Source organism: Melitaea cinxia, chromosome Z, assembly GCF_905220565.1.
Source record: "Melitaea cinxia chromosome Z, ilMelCinx1.1, whole genome shotgun sequence".
NCBI lineage: Eukaryota > Metazoa > Arthropoda > Insecta > Lepidoptera > Nymphalidae > Melitaea > Melitaea cinxia.
Window position 1 is genome coordinate 14944059 of NC_059424.1, and position 19112 is coordinate 14963170.

Genomic DNA, 19112 nt, shown 5'->3' on the forward strand with positions numbered 1-19112 from the left:
GTGTTTTAAGAGTAGCGCACCACTACACCAGAGTGGCCTAAGTAAATAGATAATCCAGTTTATAAACTGGTGGTGTACCCCCAACCATCCACCACCACCACTGATTTAGAGTGACACTGACCTTTCGGGTGCTGTATGTCAATTTAAACTACCAAGTGACTAGCATTTATAGGTTCATCAAAACATGCGCAAAAGTCACTTTACCGTCTTTACACGTTGAGCTATGTCGATTAACACCTCTACCTCTAATATGTCATTTACCGATTCTATACTATCGACAAATTAATGGATTTAAGCTTTCCCTAGTTAAGAAGTGGATCTAATACTAAATCTTCTTTTGAGGCTCGAAGTCAGTGACTAAAATTCTGAACCAAAGGTCAAGTACTGTTCACTTTTCTTTAGTTATTCACAAATAAAGTGCAGTATAAAGAGGCTACCCGAAGGTTAACTGACCAAATAATTCATTTTATAAATTTCAAACTTCGTCTTATTGTTTTTGTACATATACATCGCGAATGTAACGTTTCGCAATTCGCAACGTTCGCAAATGTAATTTTTGCAAAAAAAGTATCCATATACGGACATGATTGAGAATTCCTTTTTCTTTTAGTGCCTTATGCGGCGATGTTATAGTGAAGAGTTTTAATTTAATAAATGTTAAAATTGTTAAAATATTGGGTGAGCGAATAAACGTCGAATAAAAATTTTATTCAGTATTTGAACGAATCACTACATTATAGTTGAACTTCATTTAGTTTTCCAGTAGGCACTAACTGTACATTTGTTTACGATAAAAATTAAATCATGTACTTACTACCTAGGTGAATAGATGAAGTGGGTCAAGTAGTGGAAATGTTAGAGATATCGTAACTCGTACACGTAATATTGAAAATAGAACAAAAAAAGTTTTAGTTCCATTTTATTTGATTAGGATGCGAGCGTAACATTATTTCCTACACAATTTATAATAAGTACTACTTCTCTAAGCGCAATTATGTAATATAATAATATCTATATTATTATCCATAAGCTGTAAAAGAATGTAAAATTAGCTGCAAAGTTAGTTTACGAAACCCGAATTCACGGATTTCTTTGAATTTTAAAGGTTGTTCACCACATGGGACCTCTTTCGTGAAAAATAATTATGTGAAGTGTTAGATTCATGACGGTAGGTAACTATTGGTTTTCAAGCTTTGTATCTCTCTTCTCTCTATATATTGTACAAAGACCAAGTTTCCAAATACTAATTTAACTGTTGAAATCGTAGAAATGAAATGAGAATTTATTTCACCCACACAACGAACGTCAAAAAATATTACATTTCCAAAAATTAAAGTTTTCACCTAACAATATTCAAAATTGCTATAATATTAACATATGTTACCTTCATTATAACCTTAGGTAATTTATCCAGTTAGTATGCAATAAATAACAATATTTTTAATGTCTTTTATTATAATTCTTTTATTTTTAGTGTCTTAGTAGACATCGCCTTTCTTATTATGTTATCAGCTTTATCAGCTAATATCCCACTGCCAGGCATTAGGCCTCTTTCCCCTTGTAGGAGAAGGACCAGAGCTTAATCCACCTCGCTGCTCCAATGTGGGTTGGCGGATATGTTCCCTACTGTGGGTAACGATCGCTATCAGGTACCGAGGATAGGACCGATAGCTTAATGTGTATCCGAGACACGGTGGGGAGACCCACAAGGACTGCACAAATACCCAGACCACGGCAAATATCTGTACGGCCAAAACCACCAGCACAATAGCCACGAATCAGTGCTGTGACTGTTGCGCCAACGCGTCGTAAACCTAACATGAATACGTTCATTGAATGTTCATTAACAAAGTGTTCAAAAGACAGTTGAACCTCAATTTTAACCTTAATATTTAGTAATAGTTTTATCGTGGACAATTTCACCTCCCCGTTTTTAAGCTGCTCGAGCGTCGCATTAATCTCGTCGACCTCAATATCTGGGATATCTTCCGAAAAATGGCACACCAATGGTGCACGTGGATCTTCGGTGTCTCGAGTCTGAGGCTTGTGTGTGCTCGACTTAAACAGCTGTCCATAGAATTTCTCGACCAGACAGTAAAATGCTCTTACACTGTTATTTGATTGTCACCTGATGTTAAATTAACAAATTATATTGTTAATCGTTATTTTATCAAGCTTTAATTAAGATACGGAAATTTGAAGTTATTGTAACTGTGACTATCTAACTAAAAAATCATAAAGCTCTAAAGAATAGTATAATATTAGCTGATTTTTAGAAATTTCCTTCATCACAAGGCATTTGACCTGATCATACAGAATACATTTTTTTATTGTTTATTTTTCATAATCGATAACATAGTAGGTATATTATAGATACTATCTACTAATGCTTTATTTTGATTGCTTAGAAAGGGCTGTAAGCTGTATTTTAAAGGATTCCAAGAGTTCGTTCAGGGCATAAAGTTATGAATAAGACTTTATGTAATTAAAATGATATTAATTTATATTGCGTTTAAATAAAAAGTTGTAAACAATTATAGATTTGTAGATTTATAATTTATATCATCATATTGTTTTATTTAACTTTATACTTAGGTACTAAAGACGATATTAACAAGTTCGTCTCGATTGTTCATGTATATTTTTATTATAGAAAAGAAATCAAAGTAGATATTAAAATATCAAATTTGTTTTTTAAGAATAGATGAGTATGATACACAATAAGAGTAGTATACCATCCGATAGTACCACTAATCAGTGACATTTATATTTAGTTCTTTAATATACCGCGACTATGAAGGTATTTTGTAGATCTATAGAATTAATTACATCGTTAGAGATACAAATTATTTAGTTAAATTCTCTTTCAGTTTTCTTGAAAGTATAAAACGTACCCACATATTTTGCAACATAGGTACTTTTACATAATTATATATAGCCTTGGGCTTTTATGTACAAAAGTCTACATATCAAAATTTAGGTCACTGACATAGCTGTTCTTATGTGCAAGTAAATAAGAACTATGTGCTTTGGTGTATATCAATTAATATAGCTGTATTTACTATATATATATATATATATATATATATATATGTTTTTCTGTCAGGTTTGCCCTGCACGATATGCATACCTATTCATAGAGTCTGAGTATAGAATTTGTATCTTTCTCTTTTTAGCAAACTAAATTAATTTAAGTTAGACAGAGAGAGAAGTACGGTTATGAATATTTGGTGTTCGATATCTTAACACGCAATAGCCTACGCCCTGATTTTGGCTGTTATATTTTGGAACATTACTTCTTCATCTATTTTATTTATTAAATGAAGTGAAGTTAATATACTTATGTAGCATTGTTTTACTAGACAAAAAAGATGACTACTCATGTTTCTTTACGTGTGAAAAATATTAATTTAAAGTTTTAATAATGTATGAATTTTAACCAAATATCGATAAAATTTAAGAATCAACCAATAACCAATAATCGATAAAAATTAAAATTCAACTGTAGACATATACAATTAATTTATATAGCTACTACTAAATTATTTATATGAATTTGTAATACTTGTTTCGTTTGCCGCTTTTTTAATTTTAAGTGTTAAGTATATACCTATGTACTTATTATTTACATACATTTATTCTTTTTTTAAATAAATGAAATACTCAAACCAAGTTATTTTGGGACTTAATTGTTATTAACCATAATTTATACATTGAATAAAATTATTTACTAAATAAAATTAGAAAGATATTTTTCGATTTTGGTGGGAAGTCACGTGACTGATTTGACTCATCGCCGCCATATTGCGTTTGTGCTGTGGCGAGGGATAATATCGTACTGTCCCTGATTTTTTTAATATTTATAACATTATTAAGTAAGTTGATCTGATTGTTCGCGAAGTGAAGTTTTGATATATCTTAGTTTTGTGCGTGTTTTCAGTTCGATATGGCTTTTGTATTTGCTTGTTTTGAAAAGTAAAATCGCCCTGGGTTATACCATTGAAATAACCAAGTTAGAGAACGTCGACCGACAACCAGAAAAGTGTCAGCTACTTAACGGAGACTGGATCAGGTAGCAAACCGTCTTATCTTTTATTAACCTTTATTTTACTGAATTATGCTGTAAATATTAGTTTGAAGTCAGTTAAGTGATTTAAATACCGGCATTGATTGTTTACTTTTATTAAAGAGCAAAAAACAAATTGAATATGGTGTTTTTTTTTAAAAAAATATAGGAGTGTAATAAATATAATAATGGCTGAATAATTAAAGCTGAGATATAAAAAAATTACGTTTTTTAATTTAATTGGCAGAGTTCTAAGAAAGTTTTTTAGTAACCTTGTATTTGTTTTGTTTATGTGACAAATGTAAATAACACGATATTCGGTGTAATATGCGAATGCAACTTGATGAAGTGACCTTTGAAGTCACGCAAAGACGTACACGTAGCTCTGTATAGTTGTACCATGGAACCGCCATTTTGATTGCTAGCGCCTTGCCAGGGGAGAGGGGACGGCGGGAGGGGGCAGTCTTCACTATAAAAAAATATGACGCTCAATATTTGGTATCACTTCATGACCATAATTTTTATAAAAACATAACCCTATTGTGTGATTGTTTTGACAGTTGCTTGCCACATGGAATGTAACTTGACATCAACATGAATGGAGGTGTAAATGGTATGATGGAGGAGTCCAAGGAGGAGTGTCATGCTGACCATCCAGAACATGTAAAAGAGGTCAAAATTGATACCTCTGACGAGGTAGCATTAGATGCAAACCAAAGTGAACATGACGATTCAAATAGAAATAATCTTATAGACAATGGTACTGAACCCACAGAGAGTTCTTGTGCTGATTTGGCAGATAATGCTAACAGTATAAGTAGTATTGAAAACGAGGTTGGTGAATCTTCTACTGTAACATCTTCACAACCTACGCTAGAGGAAAGTAGCCACAATAAAGCCCTAACAAACCACTGCACTAACAGTAATGAATCATTCATTGATGCAGTAGAGAGTCGTTCTAAATCAGAAGTTGTATCTGAACAAGAAACTGAAAATTGCTTGACATCGCAAGATAGTTTAAGTAACGAGTTCAAAAAGGAAAGTCCTAGAAATTTTGATAATGATGTTGTTGGTAAAATGACTTCTAACAATGGGGTACGTACTACTTAGTAGCATATCAAAGACACTTAACAATAACATACCAAATACAAATAATTATAGAATATATTAATTTATTTTTTAATTTTTATTTATGTTTTGTTTATTTTGCAAGCAATACATAACATTATTTTATAGAATACTTGCTTGCACTGCTGGACATAGGCCTCCCCAAGAATAGTTATTAAGAAATTATTTAATCACATATATAGGATATGTCCTAGTTATTTTAGAGATCAAAATTGTATTGCAAATCCGATCTATTAATATTTTTAATCCAGAAGAAGTATGTGAGAACTGGTGTTTGTTATTGATTCAGACAAAAAGTACCAATATAATTTTTATGAAATTGGTTACCTAAGTTAATGTTGGAAATCCAGAATAAGACAGACACTACTTTTTATCTCTGCATTCCCACGGGATTAGAAATTGTGCGGGTAAAACTTTTAGACTAGCTGTGTCCAAAAGTTTTACCTCATAAAGTTTGTCATAAAATGTGAAAAGTAAGTCTTTTGATTATTAAAAAGCTGTCTAGCTTTTTTTTTGTTAGTCTGTTATTAACTCTAGAATATTGGTTATAAGAATCAAAACCAGTTTAAGCAACGGTAAGCTTAGTGTATAATTCACATAAGAGAAATTATAAATAGTTCGATCCATGTTTTTATTTTATTTTTATTTTTTACACCAACACTGCTCGCGACTTCATGAATTATTTTATAGTTATTGTTGAATAGTGACTTTACATGTTCAACGTGATTCTTTAAATTGGCATAACTTTTTTATTTATGAACCATTTGTCATGAAACAAACACTAAATGTTAAGCTAAGCTTGCCACAGCATATTAGTAAAAACCACATCTAAATCAGACAAGCTATTTCTGAGATTAGTGTGCACAGACAAACAGACAAAAATTCTGACAATCATTGTTTGGGGTGTTATTTGCGTTAATAATGGTTCCAATATTATTTTTTCTCATATATCTTAAATGTACAGAAAGACAAGACAATACATTTATATTATAATTTCAAACAAACAGTGTGGTAGTTGTGGCATCAAATAAATAATTATTAGTAGAACTATCAAAAATAGAGGAGGACAAAGTAAAAGAAAAGGCAGACAAATGTATACAAAAAAATCTGTAACTCAATTTTCATTAAATAATTTAAATGAAACTGTAAAAATATAGGTATAAATTAAGGAAGATATATAAAAAGAAAAAAAAAAACTAAGTCAAAACTTGAATATAAATTGAAATATTGAATAAAGTTAAATAAAGTAATTTGTACGAATAATCATATTCAATATTATTTTCTTCGTAATAAAATTTTACGATAATATTTATCATTTTATAAATAAATCAAACTAATAGAAATGTTTATTTTTGTACAAAACATTGTACTTAAATTTTGCTAATTTAGTAAAAGTAGTAGTTATAACTTTAGTAGAATATAATACTCTTTATACAAAACGAATGACCACTACATAAATATATTTTCAAGTAATTTTGTAATGTGTTTATCTATTTAATTTTTGCATAGACAACAAAATAAAATGAGATGCTTTACTTTTATGCTTATAATATCGTTTTTGTAATACTTATTCTAAAAGGAAAGGCTATTTTATTACCTTACCTTATTGAATGTTTGTAGTTACATATATCACAAAAATCTAAAAAAAAATACTCCTTAATTTCATTTTGTAATTTTACGATAATACTTTACTAGCGACCCGCCCCTGCTTAGCCCAAGTGCAATGCTGATACTAAATATAAGATATAATAAAAAATAATAATATAATAAAATATAAATAAAATCGAAGTGTCTGTTTGTAATATTAAAATAACCGCTTTTTATTAAATGCATTTGGATGTACACGGTACATATATCAAAATAACATTTTTTACAATTTTTGTCTGTCTGTCCGTCCGTCCGTCCGTCCGTCCGTCTGTCTGTCTGTCTGTTTGTTCTTTCTGGCTAATCTCTGAAACGGCTGTATCGATTTTGTCGGGACTTTTACTGACAGATAGCTGATGTAATAAGGAGTAGCTTAGGCTACTTTTATTTTTAAATTTTATTTATTTTATAACTGAAAAATAAATAACTGAAAAATAGTTTTTTTTGTTAAATTCCCAGCGGACGAAATCGCGGGCACAGCTAGTATAAAATAAAATAAAATGAATGCACCGCCGGCACTGCCGCAAACGCTTTGTCCCTGCATTTTAAATCTGTAATATCTTCGAAAATATTTATTTAAATTACATGCTGTAAGGAGCCATATTGATCTATAATAAATGTACAATGTATTTAAGGTACTTCATTGGATAAGCTTCGATATCGCTTCGTAAATAAGCTGTTGTTTCTCGTAAAAAGTAAAGGTTAAAAAAGGTTATTGTGGGTTATCCCTAGGTATATAACCTTTTCCTTTTTAAGGTGTACATTATTTTGATCTATCTCGTAGGGCGTCTCGTAGGGGGTCTCGTATCGCCAACGTTTACAATGTAAGCGCAACAAAAATGTGTTATTTACGACATCACATTAGAAACCTCTAAAATGATCAGTGTTCCTTTATTATTTTATGCATGTCTTATACATATGAACGTTCCTCTGGAATAACTCTATTTACTAAAGAAAATCGCATCAAAATCCGTTGCGTAGCTTTAAAGATCTAAAATCATACAGACTAGACAGCGGGAAGCGACTTTTGTTTTGTTTTATACTATGGTATGTGTGTATAAGAACATTTTGAATTTTAAAGTTATTCTGTTTTTAACCGACTTCAAAAGAGTAGGTTCTCAATTTGATTGTATTTTTATCCCACTACTTTAACAGGGTTTACCGATTTTGAAAAATCTTTTTTTTTTTGAAAAATCTTTTTTTTTTGAACCCGCGGAGCACAAAGCAGGGCTATTACAAACTGCGCAAATGGCCAAGTCGTTACTTCAATGTAACAAAATTGAAATATTTGCTTGAAATTGATATCCCCTAAAGTGTTGAAAAGATCAACTTAAATCAAAATTACCTAAATTATCAAGATTTTCGTTACATTTTATAAAGTCAGTTTTTTAAATAGTTATGGCACATTCATATACACACATCACATCATTATAGTGGAAAATAATATTATAGACCCAGAGACGTAATGTTGATCATATTGATTATGAGTTTATTAACCGACATCCAAAAAAGGAGGAGGTTCTCAATTCGACTGTATTTTTTTTTTTATGTATGTTACATCAGAACTTTTGACTGGGTGGAGCGATTTCGACAAATTTTCTTTTAATCGAAAGGTGGTGTGTGCCAATTGGTCCCATTTAAATTTATTTGAGATCTAACAACTACTTTTCGAGCTATATCTAATAATGCGTTTTTACTTGACGCTTTTTTCGTCGACCTACGTTGTATTATACCGCATAACTTTCTACTGGATGTACCGATTTTGATAATTCGTTTTTTGTTGGAAAGGAGATATCCCAAGCTTAGTACCATGATAAGGAAACCAGGATCTGATGATGGAATCCTAGAGGAATCGAGGGAAACTCTTGAAAATCCGCAATAACTTTTTACTAGGTGTACCGATTTTGATAATTCTTATTTTGTTGGAAAGAAAATATCCCTAGTTTAGTACCATGATAAGGAAACCAGGATCTGATGATGGGATCTCAGAGAAATCGAGGGAACTTCTTGAAAATCCGAAATAACTTTTTATTAGGTGTACCGATTTTAATGATTTTTAATTTAATCGAAAGCCGATGTTTATCATGTGGTCACATTTAAATATCATCGAGATCTGATAACGACTTTTTGAGTAATCTTTGATAACGCGTAGTTACTTGACTATTTTTTCGTCGATCTACGTTGTATTACTCGTCGATGTAATTGAAGTCGGTTTTTTTTCGTTTGCGAGCAAACACAATTATAAGTAAACGTCTTCTTTTCAAGACGTTTTCCAAACAGAGAATACGACATGTCATGAATACATACCTTGTTCACACATAATCGCTTCAGCCTGTAATATCCCACTGCAGGACATAGGCCTCATTCCCCATTTAGGAGAATTCCCCACGTAGGAAAAGGATCCTTTACAACAAGGATACTTTACGCATAATATTTAATTATAAATCCATTAAAACGTTAATATATTTTAGAAAGCGAACAAAATAATTCTATTATCCTTATATGTACGGAAAAAGTTAACCATTATAATTGGAAAACTGTTGAGATGATAATTTATTTTATGTCGGTAACCTAATATGTATGGCTATAATACAACAACCTATATGTTTGAAGGATTAATTCTGTGCATTGGCTATGTCATTAACAACATTTATATGATACATGTTTTTGCTGTTCGTTTTTTTTTTTTTTTTTGTATTATCGGCTATGGTGCAATATGCGTAAATCATAATATTTCAATTTTTAAAGTGGTGGTTGTTGAAGCTCGGTTCCTATTTACAAAAAACGATTCGCTTTGTTCGCGAAGTTGAAATGACTCGATAAATTTTTATTATAAACTACTGCTCAGTCAGTTCAGCCTATTACAGTCTACTGCTAGACATAGGCCTCCCCAAGTTTGCGTCAGACATCGCGTTGTTCCGCAATACTTATCCAGCCTACATCGGCACTCTTACGTAGATCGTCGGTCCAGCAGCCGGAGGACGTCCATCATTGCGTTTGGCAACACGCGGTCTCACAGGACACGTATACTCCAACGGCCATTAATCTTGCGACACAGGTGACCAGCCTACTGCCACTTCAACTTACTAATTCTGTGGGCTATGTCGGTTACTTTCGTTACTTCGTGAATAGTCTCATTTCTAATCCTATCTTTGAGAGAACCTCCAAGCACTGCTTGTTTCATTGAACGTTCGTCAACTTTGAACTTGTGGACCAGTCCCTTTGTCAGTGTCCGGCTTCGATACTACTACTTCTAATTAAACTTATTAGGATAGATACGCGCATGTTACTAGAAGTGTATGCATGGTTTTTGGAATGAAGTTACTGCATAAACAATATAAATAAAAATTTAAAATATTCGTACATAATCTATTATTTATCTATTATATAAATTTCTAAATGATTATTTTGTAATACTCACATATACATTACCCATAAACAGTAGAACATACAGTTACTTACATTAGTTACCACTGAAAGTTTTAATATATTTACAAACAATATATGCTTTTTATTAATGATCTTACACTTTTAATCAGTAGTTTATATTAAAATATAGTGTACAGCAGCATAGCAAAAATAGTTTTATAACAGAGATAAAAGAATTATTTAATAGCAAAATTCATTATGAATATACGTAAAGCGTCTCCGCACGATTAGTTTAAATTAATTTGTTTCATCCGAAAAAACGATCACGGGAAACAGCACTTATTTATGTTATATTTCGTTCTTACGCCATCGTTAGTATTTTATAGAGACAATTGTTGCGTTTGTATTGTAACATAGCCTTGGGCCATAATGTAAATAGCATATTTTTATGATAACAATGATTAGTAGAGTATTTTTTTTAGGTTTCGGATGAAATAGATTCGGAAGTTGAATCGGAAGAAGAGTATTCTCAGGCTTCGTGTGAACGAAGAGCGGAGGAGACTGTTAGCATCAACTCAGACTCAGAAGTAGATGGTCATAATCAAACCGCCCAAGAAAGTAAAATTAAAATTATAGATTTAATCTTATCCGAACATGACAGATCTGATAGTCAAAATGGAAACGCAAACGACTGTTCTAGTCCAGAGGTCCAAGAAATTACTACTGATAATGAAGATAGTGTCGTAGAAGAAAAACAAAAACCCACAGAAAATCAAATACAGTTACGTCGAAGTAGTAGAGCCATTAAAAGAAAAAGATACGATGATGATGTAGAAAATGGAGATTATGAGTCTGAAGTTGAAGAAATTGCTATGGTAGATCCTTTAAGACGTAGATCAAAAGCGATAGTTATCAATAATACCAAAACTTTAGTTGAGATGGCGGCCAAACAAATGAAATCGGGAATCCAAAAGAAAGAACCGACAGTAGTTATTATAGATACAAATTCTATGTCTTCTGTTAAGAGTAATCCTATAAAGAAAAATTCAATTCCTTCTAGTAATTCGACTTTAAGTGCTCAGAATTTATACCAGAGTATTATCGCGCGAGGTACTACAGTGACTCCAATAAGCACTAAGAATAACATAGCCTCTCAAAATTCATGCAACTCTCAAACCTCAATATTGCCCTCTCTCACTGACGACATGTATGTTGTCGAAGCGCCTTCTTTCATAGTACCTTATGTATATGAAAAGCCTTCACTCAAACCTTTTAGGAAATTTGTAGATAATTTAGGTAATGAATTACAAGAGCAACGAGCCAAAGAAGAGGAAGAAGAAAAGGAAAGAGAATTAGAGGAAAGAGAAAAAAATGAGAAGGAGAAAAACGAAAAGAGAGAAAAAGGTGAAACAGTAGTAGAATCGGACGAAGATGCTGACGAAACGCCATCTAAGACAAAATATGAACTGGAGGAAGAAAATAAGCAAAAGAAGAGAGAAGAAAAGAGAGGTGAGTGGTTCAAAATTATTTTTATTTAACTAAATCAGAATCAATGTGTGAAATAGTTAAATGTGTTTTTGTCAAGTAGTGCGTTTGACATTTTTTATTTCAAATGAAATTTTATATAAAAGTAAGGTACAAAATTCAACAATTGTACTGCTTTTTAGAACGGCGTCGGCGCAGAAACGATGACGACGATGCCTCTTGGGATGGTCAATCTTCATCAGACTCTGATGACGAAATAGGTAGCGATGAAGAGGATAAGACTGTGGTTATAAAGGACAAAGTGGATGCTATCGACGATATTAAAGATGTAACTGACTTAACCGTGGACAAAGTTGTTACTGGAAAGTCTGATAATTATTTTGATCTATCTCTTGGTAAATTTTTTATGAATATTGGCCTAAACCTTGTTCAAGAGTTTGTACAAAACGATTTATTGAAACAACAAAATAGAAAACTTTATAGAGAAAAAAAAGGAGGCCACAGTACAAAAATTACAGAATCTTCTATTGCGTCACTCAAGAAAAACTTAGAATTCAGTAAAGAGAACAATGCGCCATATGCCTTTAAGCAACATAAATGTGAATTTTGTACTTTTAAAACTGAGTCTTCACTGGTGATGGCTCATCATTTGGAGACTCCACACATGAAAAACAGTGTTTATAAGTGTAACTTTTGTGTTTACGAAAGTCGTAGCCCTCACGATATATTGTATCATATGGAAACAGAGCATAGTACCCGTGGTAAATTAGAGAGGGCACCAGCGTACCATCAATGTGCAAACTGTCCTTTCGAGGATAACGGAAAAGGTAAACTAGCGCGTCATCTTATTCCTTGTGCGAAGAAGTTCAAGCCTGATCTAAATCTCGCGCCGCCTATAGAGTGGGAACCTCCAGCAAAAATACCAAAGGTAATTAATAGTTATCAAAAATAAACGTATACGCTTCAGCCTGTAATATCCCACCACTGGGCATAGGCCTCTTTCCCCATGTAGGAGAAGGATCAGAGCTTAATCCACCACGCTGCTCCAATGCGGGTTGGCGGATATATTCCCTACTATGAGTAACGATCGCTACCAGGTGTACATGATAACAACTGGGACCGACGGCTTAACGTGCTCTCCGAGGCACGGTGGGGAGACCCACAACGACTGCACAAACACCCAGACCACGGCAAACATCTGTATGGCCAATACAAATGTTTGTCATGTGCGGGGATCGAACCCGCAACCGCTAGCGCAACGGGTACAATCCACGGCTGTGGCCGTTGCGCCGACGCGGCGTCAAAAAAAATAAACGTACATCAATATCTATACATATAATAAAATGGTAGGAAAGTCAAAACTGTACATTGAATATTTTTTTAAAAGAATACTTAGGGGTGATCTCGAATCGATACCGAAGCCAAAAATATGGTTTTTAGAATTTTTGTCTGTTTGTCTGTACGTATATTCGGGATAAACTCAAAAAGTACTGCATGGATTTACTTCAAATTTGACACGAATATTATTAAGAAGTCAGGTCAAACATACTACACAATATCACGGCTACATAATACCAGGCTATCACCTTAGGGGATACGAGCAGTGAACCTTTATTTCTTCAAAGCATTCTGTAACAATGTGTAATCTAATGACGCATATTTGAATGTTGTTGTTATTATGTTAATAACCATACTATAAGCTAGCTTCACACTATAAATAAAGACATTCTGTAGTATATTTAGTATCAGTATTGCACCCGTGCGAAGCCGGGACGGGGCGCTAGTATAAAATAAACTCTTAAATAAACAAGTCAACTTTTTTAAATATAGCTGTTATTATAAATATGGGTATATTAAAATTGTTTAAATGGGTTTCCTGTTAAAATAATCTCAAACAAAATGATTAAAATATATCAAAACACAATATTTTCAGATTGCTCGGGCTCGTAATGCTATTATGGGTTCATATCATAACACTTTTCATCGAGGTCAAGTCGGGAACAATTTGGGCAGGCCACCTATTGGTAACATCATGGCAAGTACCAGCTTCCGTCCCCGAGGAAGGTCACCAATGGGTATGCCCCCTCGATCTACTCCAGTTCAAGGAATACCCATCCTTCGAAGTGGACTTATGGTGAGGCACAATACACCATCACCGGTTATGGTCTCACCAAACTACCCATTAGGAGGTGTAAGTATATATAATATTATTTTGTTATTTCTATTCTTTTATTTATATGTTAATAAAATTTGTGTTATAATATACAAGATTTTTAGTTAGAGCTGAGTTTACATTTTTTAGAGTACCTATTTTAGATAACATTAAGATTAAACATGTTTAATTTTTTAATAATGGCTTTTATTACTACAGAATAATGGAAAGAATGCTGCAGTGCACAAGTCTCTGCACCAGCCCTCCATTTCTATAACTCCATTACCAAGGCAACCTGTACCTTTGCCACAACCGCCACAGCAAAATAAAAATTCGTGTGTCATCTGCGAGATTTGCGATGGTTACATTAAGGATCTTGAACAACTTAGAAATCACATGCAGTGGATACATAAAGTAAAAATTCACCCCAAAATGATATACAATAGGCCTCCACTTAACTGCCAAAAGTGCCAGTTTAGGTAAATTTTTTGTACATATTTTATTTGACTTAAAAAACTATAAGCCAAAATTAATATTTTTGATAGTCATATAAAATTAATTTACACTATAAAATACTTCTGAATTTGTAGGTTCTTCACGGATCAAGGGTTAGAAAGACACTTATTAGGCTCTCATGGCTTAGTTACTAGTTCAATGCAAGAAGCGGCAAACAAGGGAAAAGATGCTGGACGATGTCCAGTGTGTGGCAGGGTAAGAAACTTGTTGTGAAAAATATAAAATATACATACAACCAAATGGAATACTTTTGAATTTCATACATTACCTGAAACATGTTTCAATGTTAGAGCTTTACAAGCTTCCAATCCAATTTGTTTTTTAATATTGTAGCAATACCATAACTGTCAATCAATTTGTATTATCTTTTAGTGATGACATTATAGGATAATAAAGTTAGTCTAATTTCAATTCTAGGTTTACCAGTGGAAACTTCTCAATCATGTAGCTAGAGACCACAACCTGACCTTAAAGCCAGCGCATCTGTCATACAAATGTACAGTGTGCACAGCAACATTCGGAATGTACAAACAATTCGAGAATCACGTATATTCTGCTCATAGTGTTGTTGCCAAGCGCGTTATGGACAAAGGCAAGACCGCTCAACCTGTTAAAGCTGGACAATCATTGCTTAAACCTCTCAAAATTAACGACGAAATTACAATCATCCCACAACCAGTGAAATCGACATCACCACCAGTTCAAGAAAAATAGGTAAGAGTTTATAATTTTCATTTTATAACTTGAAGTGTTTGATAACATGATGATGTTCTTATACAACAATGTTATGCAGTTGGTAATATAAATGTTACGTGTCACAGTATAGGGCCTAAACTTCAATTAAAGAGCAGTAACATGTGCCACCCAGTTGTTCCGCTGAGCTATTTTTTAAGTAACATGAGACAAATTTATAACAAATTTAGTTCATTTCCCTCATCTACTAGTATAATAATTTATTTATTTTTATTCACTTGGTTATTATTTTGTGTCTATAAGGCTGCATTTTGCAAGTTGTTGCTTTTATTTACTTATATTAAATTACATATGCTATTCTTTGAAATTGCTGCTGAAAAGTCAAATATTTTTTAATCAATTACATACGTAATAAACTTAAGAGTGTAAATGTATGCGAAATACAAGCTTCTTTTTATTGATTATTATGCACTGCAATAATTAGATCGACATAGCTAATTTGTTGATATACACACATATCATACTTATCACTAAAGTGTAACTTTTTATGGAAATTGTACAAGAGTGCATAACAATTTATTTTAGAATTGTAATGTTGTAAAAAATATAGAGTATTTGTCAAAAGATTCTTTGGTTCAATCCTTAGTACTATAATTAACTAATTATTACTGGTCACTATTCCTACTTTCTGCATTTTAATATTTTCTCAAGGTCTTTGTGTATCTTCTTACATCTACATCTATACAAATAAATAAAATGGGAGTATCTGTTTGTAACATTAAAATCGCTTTTTACTAAATTCATGTACTTATGTATACATGGTATATATACCAGAATAATATTTTTTATAATTTTTGTCTGTCTGTCTGTCTGTCGTGTGTTTGTTCCGGCTATTCTCTGAAATGGCTGGACTAATGATAATACTATACTGAACTAATTATAACTGATGTAATAAGAAGTAACTTAGGCTACTTTTATTTTAGATTTTTTTTTATAGCTGCGAACTAAACAATAACTATTTTGTTAAATTCTACACGGACGAAGTCGCGGGCACGGCCATTCGCGAATAAATTATGTGTTAAATAATTTTATTTTTGCATTGCGATTGCTTGAATAAAACATCAATAACAAACATAAAATAGTTAATGTTCATCAACATCACATATAATTAAAAAAATAGTTTGAACTAGCAAAGAAACAAATATATTTAATATATGTAATATATATATGTATGTCGTGTCGAGATGTATCGTATGTTAGTTGTTGCGAATTGGTGTTTTTATTAAAAATATATTAAGCATTTTAGAGAAATTCAGTGACATACAAAGGAATTACGCTGATTTTGTTATGGTACTGTTCACGCAGTAGTAATTATGTAAGAGTGTATTAATTTGCTGAGATTGCAGTACTACAATTATACTTGTGTAAATAAATATTTATTTATTTATTTATTATTAGATGCTATATTATAGATACTTATATTATTAGATGCTCATTGCTCAAAAATATTATTTATAATAAATGATTATTAATAGTAATTACATTTACTGAGGTAGGGCATAGCAGGAAATTTCCTGCTCAAAATATGGAGCAGCCCGACTGGGGTAGTACCTCAACCTTACAGAAGATCACAGCTAAATGATACTATTTTTAAGCAGAGTTAAGTTCCTGTTGGTGAGTAAGGTCACCGGAGATCCTGGGGGAAATGGGGAACGGGTCGGCAACGCACTTGCGATGCCTAGTGTTGCAGCTATGGTAATCGCTTACGATCAGGTGAACTTTACGCTTCTTTGTCGACCAAGTTATATATATTTAAAAAAAGTGGTGCACGTAGTTGGCTAAAAAACTGACGGGTTCCATTCCCGCTCGGGATGAATATATGCATATGTACAAATATCTATTTTCAGTTTAGATGTCTGTCCATGTGTGTCTCCCCACTGTCCTCGGAGAGCATGTTAAGCTGTCGGACCCGGTTGTTATCAAAAATATCTGATAGTGATTGAACATAATAAAGAACATATCCGACAAACCGCAATGGACCAGCGTGGTGGATTAAGCTCCAATCCTTCTCCGCTTAGGCTGAATTGTTTCTATTACGTTGAAGTTATGGCGTTGCGATTTTTTGTCGATTAAAAGTTTCATTGCGTCAAAATAAAATATTATAATTATATATATATATATATATATAATATATATATAAACATTATTCAGTAAAGATTCATGAGTAAAAAAATTCTACATTTCGTACAAAATATATGTTTTTTATTTTGTAAGGTGTTTGAGTGGTTTATAAAAAAAGTTAAAAGCAATTTTAACTTTGTTTCAGATATATAGTGTCGAAACTGGTATACCAAAGCCGTGAGCTTGCCGGTGCCATCGCCGATTCTTACGTATGGATTGGGGTCTTAAGACCTTGTCACATTACTAGTGTACATTCATATGTTTCCTAGTGTACAACAATGTGTAGAAAATAGTGTATCCACAATCGTTATGTCGTTGAGTGCGAGGACTAAGTTTGAATAGAAATTTCATTAAGAATGAGAAAACTACGTTGTTATCAGACTGTTTGCTGTTTTTAAGATGTATAGATAATATTTTAAATTTTCATCGTATGTGCACCTTATTGCGTTGTATTAGATAACGAATATAACTAATTATATAGGGAAAAAAACATTAAAGGGCGCAATAATAAAGCTGATTCTATATCGTGTTAGAGACTGATCTTTAAGTGCAAAAATGACATACGCTGCCGTAGGATTGATGCCCCGTAGATTAAGTCATATGTGAATTATTCACAAAAATATCGTAGATTGTACAAGCCGTTTAAAGCACTGTTATGTCACTGCCACGGCTTCAAGCCAGTGATATATTGAGCAAAATAAATTTTTACACTAAACACATTTACTGTGTTAACAAATGCGGCAGTGTTACTGTCATTAAAGCCTAGAAAGAATTTAAATAATATACTAAATAATATATTACTTGAAAAATAAATCTATTATTTATATAATAGTATACACTAATTATAATTAATTGTTCAATTTTCGGTTGTCTATAGCCCACATATCGTATGATGATTGTTTTTATATTCTGTTGAAGTCGCTGGAAAATAGAATGTTTATGTTATCTTAAATAATTATGTTTATATAACCAGAAATGGAACATCAGTAATAAGTAATCATGCATGTCTCATATGATAAACAATATTTGTGTTTAAGTTGAACCCGTAGTGGTATTGTAGTGGTATTGCTTGAATTCTCTTCAAGACACTCACTCTGCGTTACCAATACCTACTTCAAGAAAAAGCCATCAAGTAAGGTTTCCTGGAGACATCCACGCTCCGGTCATTGGCATCAACTTGACCTAATACTCACTGGAAAGAGTGACCTTGGCGAAACACTACTCAAGCAGAAGCGGTTGCGTTGGCTAGGGCATGTGCATCGAATGGAGCCCTCGCGCCTGCCTCGGCAGATCTTGCTTGGTGCTGTAGCGAAGGCAAATGTAGCATGGGGAGGCCCATGCTACGGTTCAAGGATTGCGTTAAACGAGATATGCACGCCTTTGGTATCGACCACCAACTGGGAAGCAGTTGCCGAGAACCGTGACGGATGGCGTAAAATTGTTGTGGACGGACGCAAGGTACACGATCAAGCTTGGTTTGAGACTTTGGCGGCAAGAAGAACGCAACAACAACAAGCTTCCTCCGTCACTAACACCACCCAGTTTACCTGCGGGGCGTGTGGCAAAGTCGGCCACTCACGTATCGGCTTATTCAGTCACGAAAAGAGCTGTGTAATTAACTCACGCTGACACTGTTTAAATCGTCTGCAACAGAAGAATTGAGGCCAATGATGATGATGAGTGGTATGTGGATTTATTAAAAAAACATTTGATTTTTCATATGAAGAGAAATTTTTTTGATTTATAAAATTGATCTAATTGTGCGGTAAATTATACTTCCTTATGATGAAGGACCTCAGGACAGGATGAATCTTACGGATGAAGTTAAACCTCAGAGTGTAATATATAATTGTTGAGTAATGGGATTTTCATTTATTT

The 19112-nt window shown here is 32.9% G+C and overlaps 1 protein-coding gene across 1 annotated transcript; it reads left to right on the forward strand.

Annotated features, from left to right (window-relative positions):
- Positions 1-3817: 3817 nt before the first annotated feature.
- LOC123668631 lies at positions 3818-18043 on the forward strand. Its single transcript, XM_045602347.1, has 10 exons — positions 3818-3875; positions 3923-4072; positions 4627-5161; positions 10690-11716; positions 11875-12620; positions 13626-13883; positions 14064-14323; positions 14435-14555; positions 14778-15074; positions 17380-18043. The coding sequence occupies exons 3-9, from the start codon at positions 4661-4663 to the stop codon at positions 15072-15074; spliced, it is 3210 nt and encodes a 1069-aa protein (XP_045458303.1). The 5' UTR covers positions 3818-3875; positions 3923-4072; positions 4627-4660; the 3' UTR covers positions 17380-18043.
- The last annotated feature ends 1069 nt before the right edge of the window (positions 18044-19112 follow it).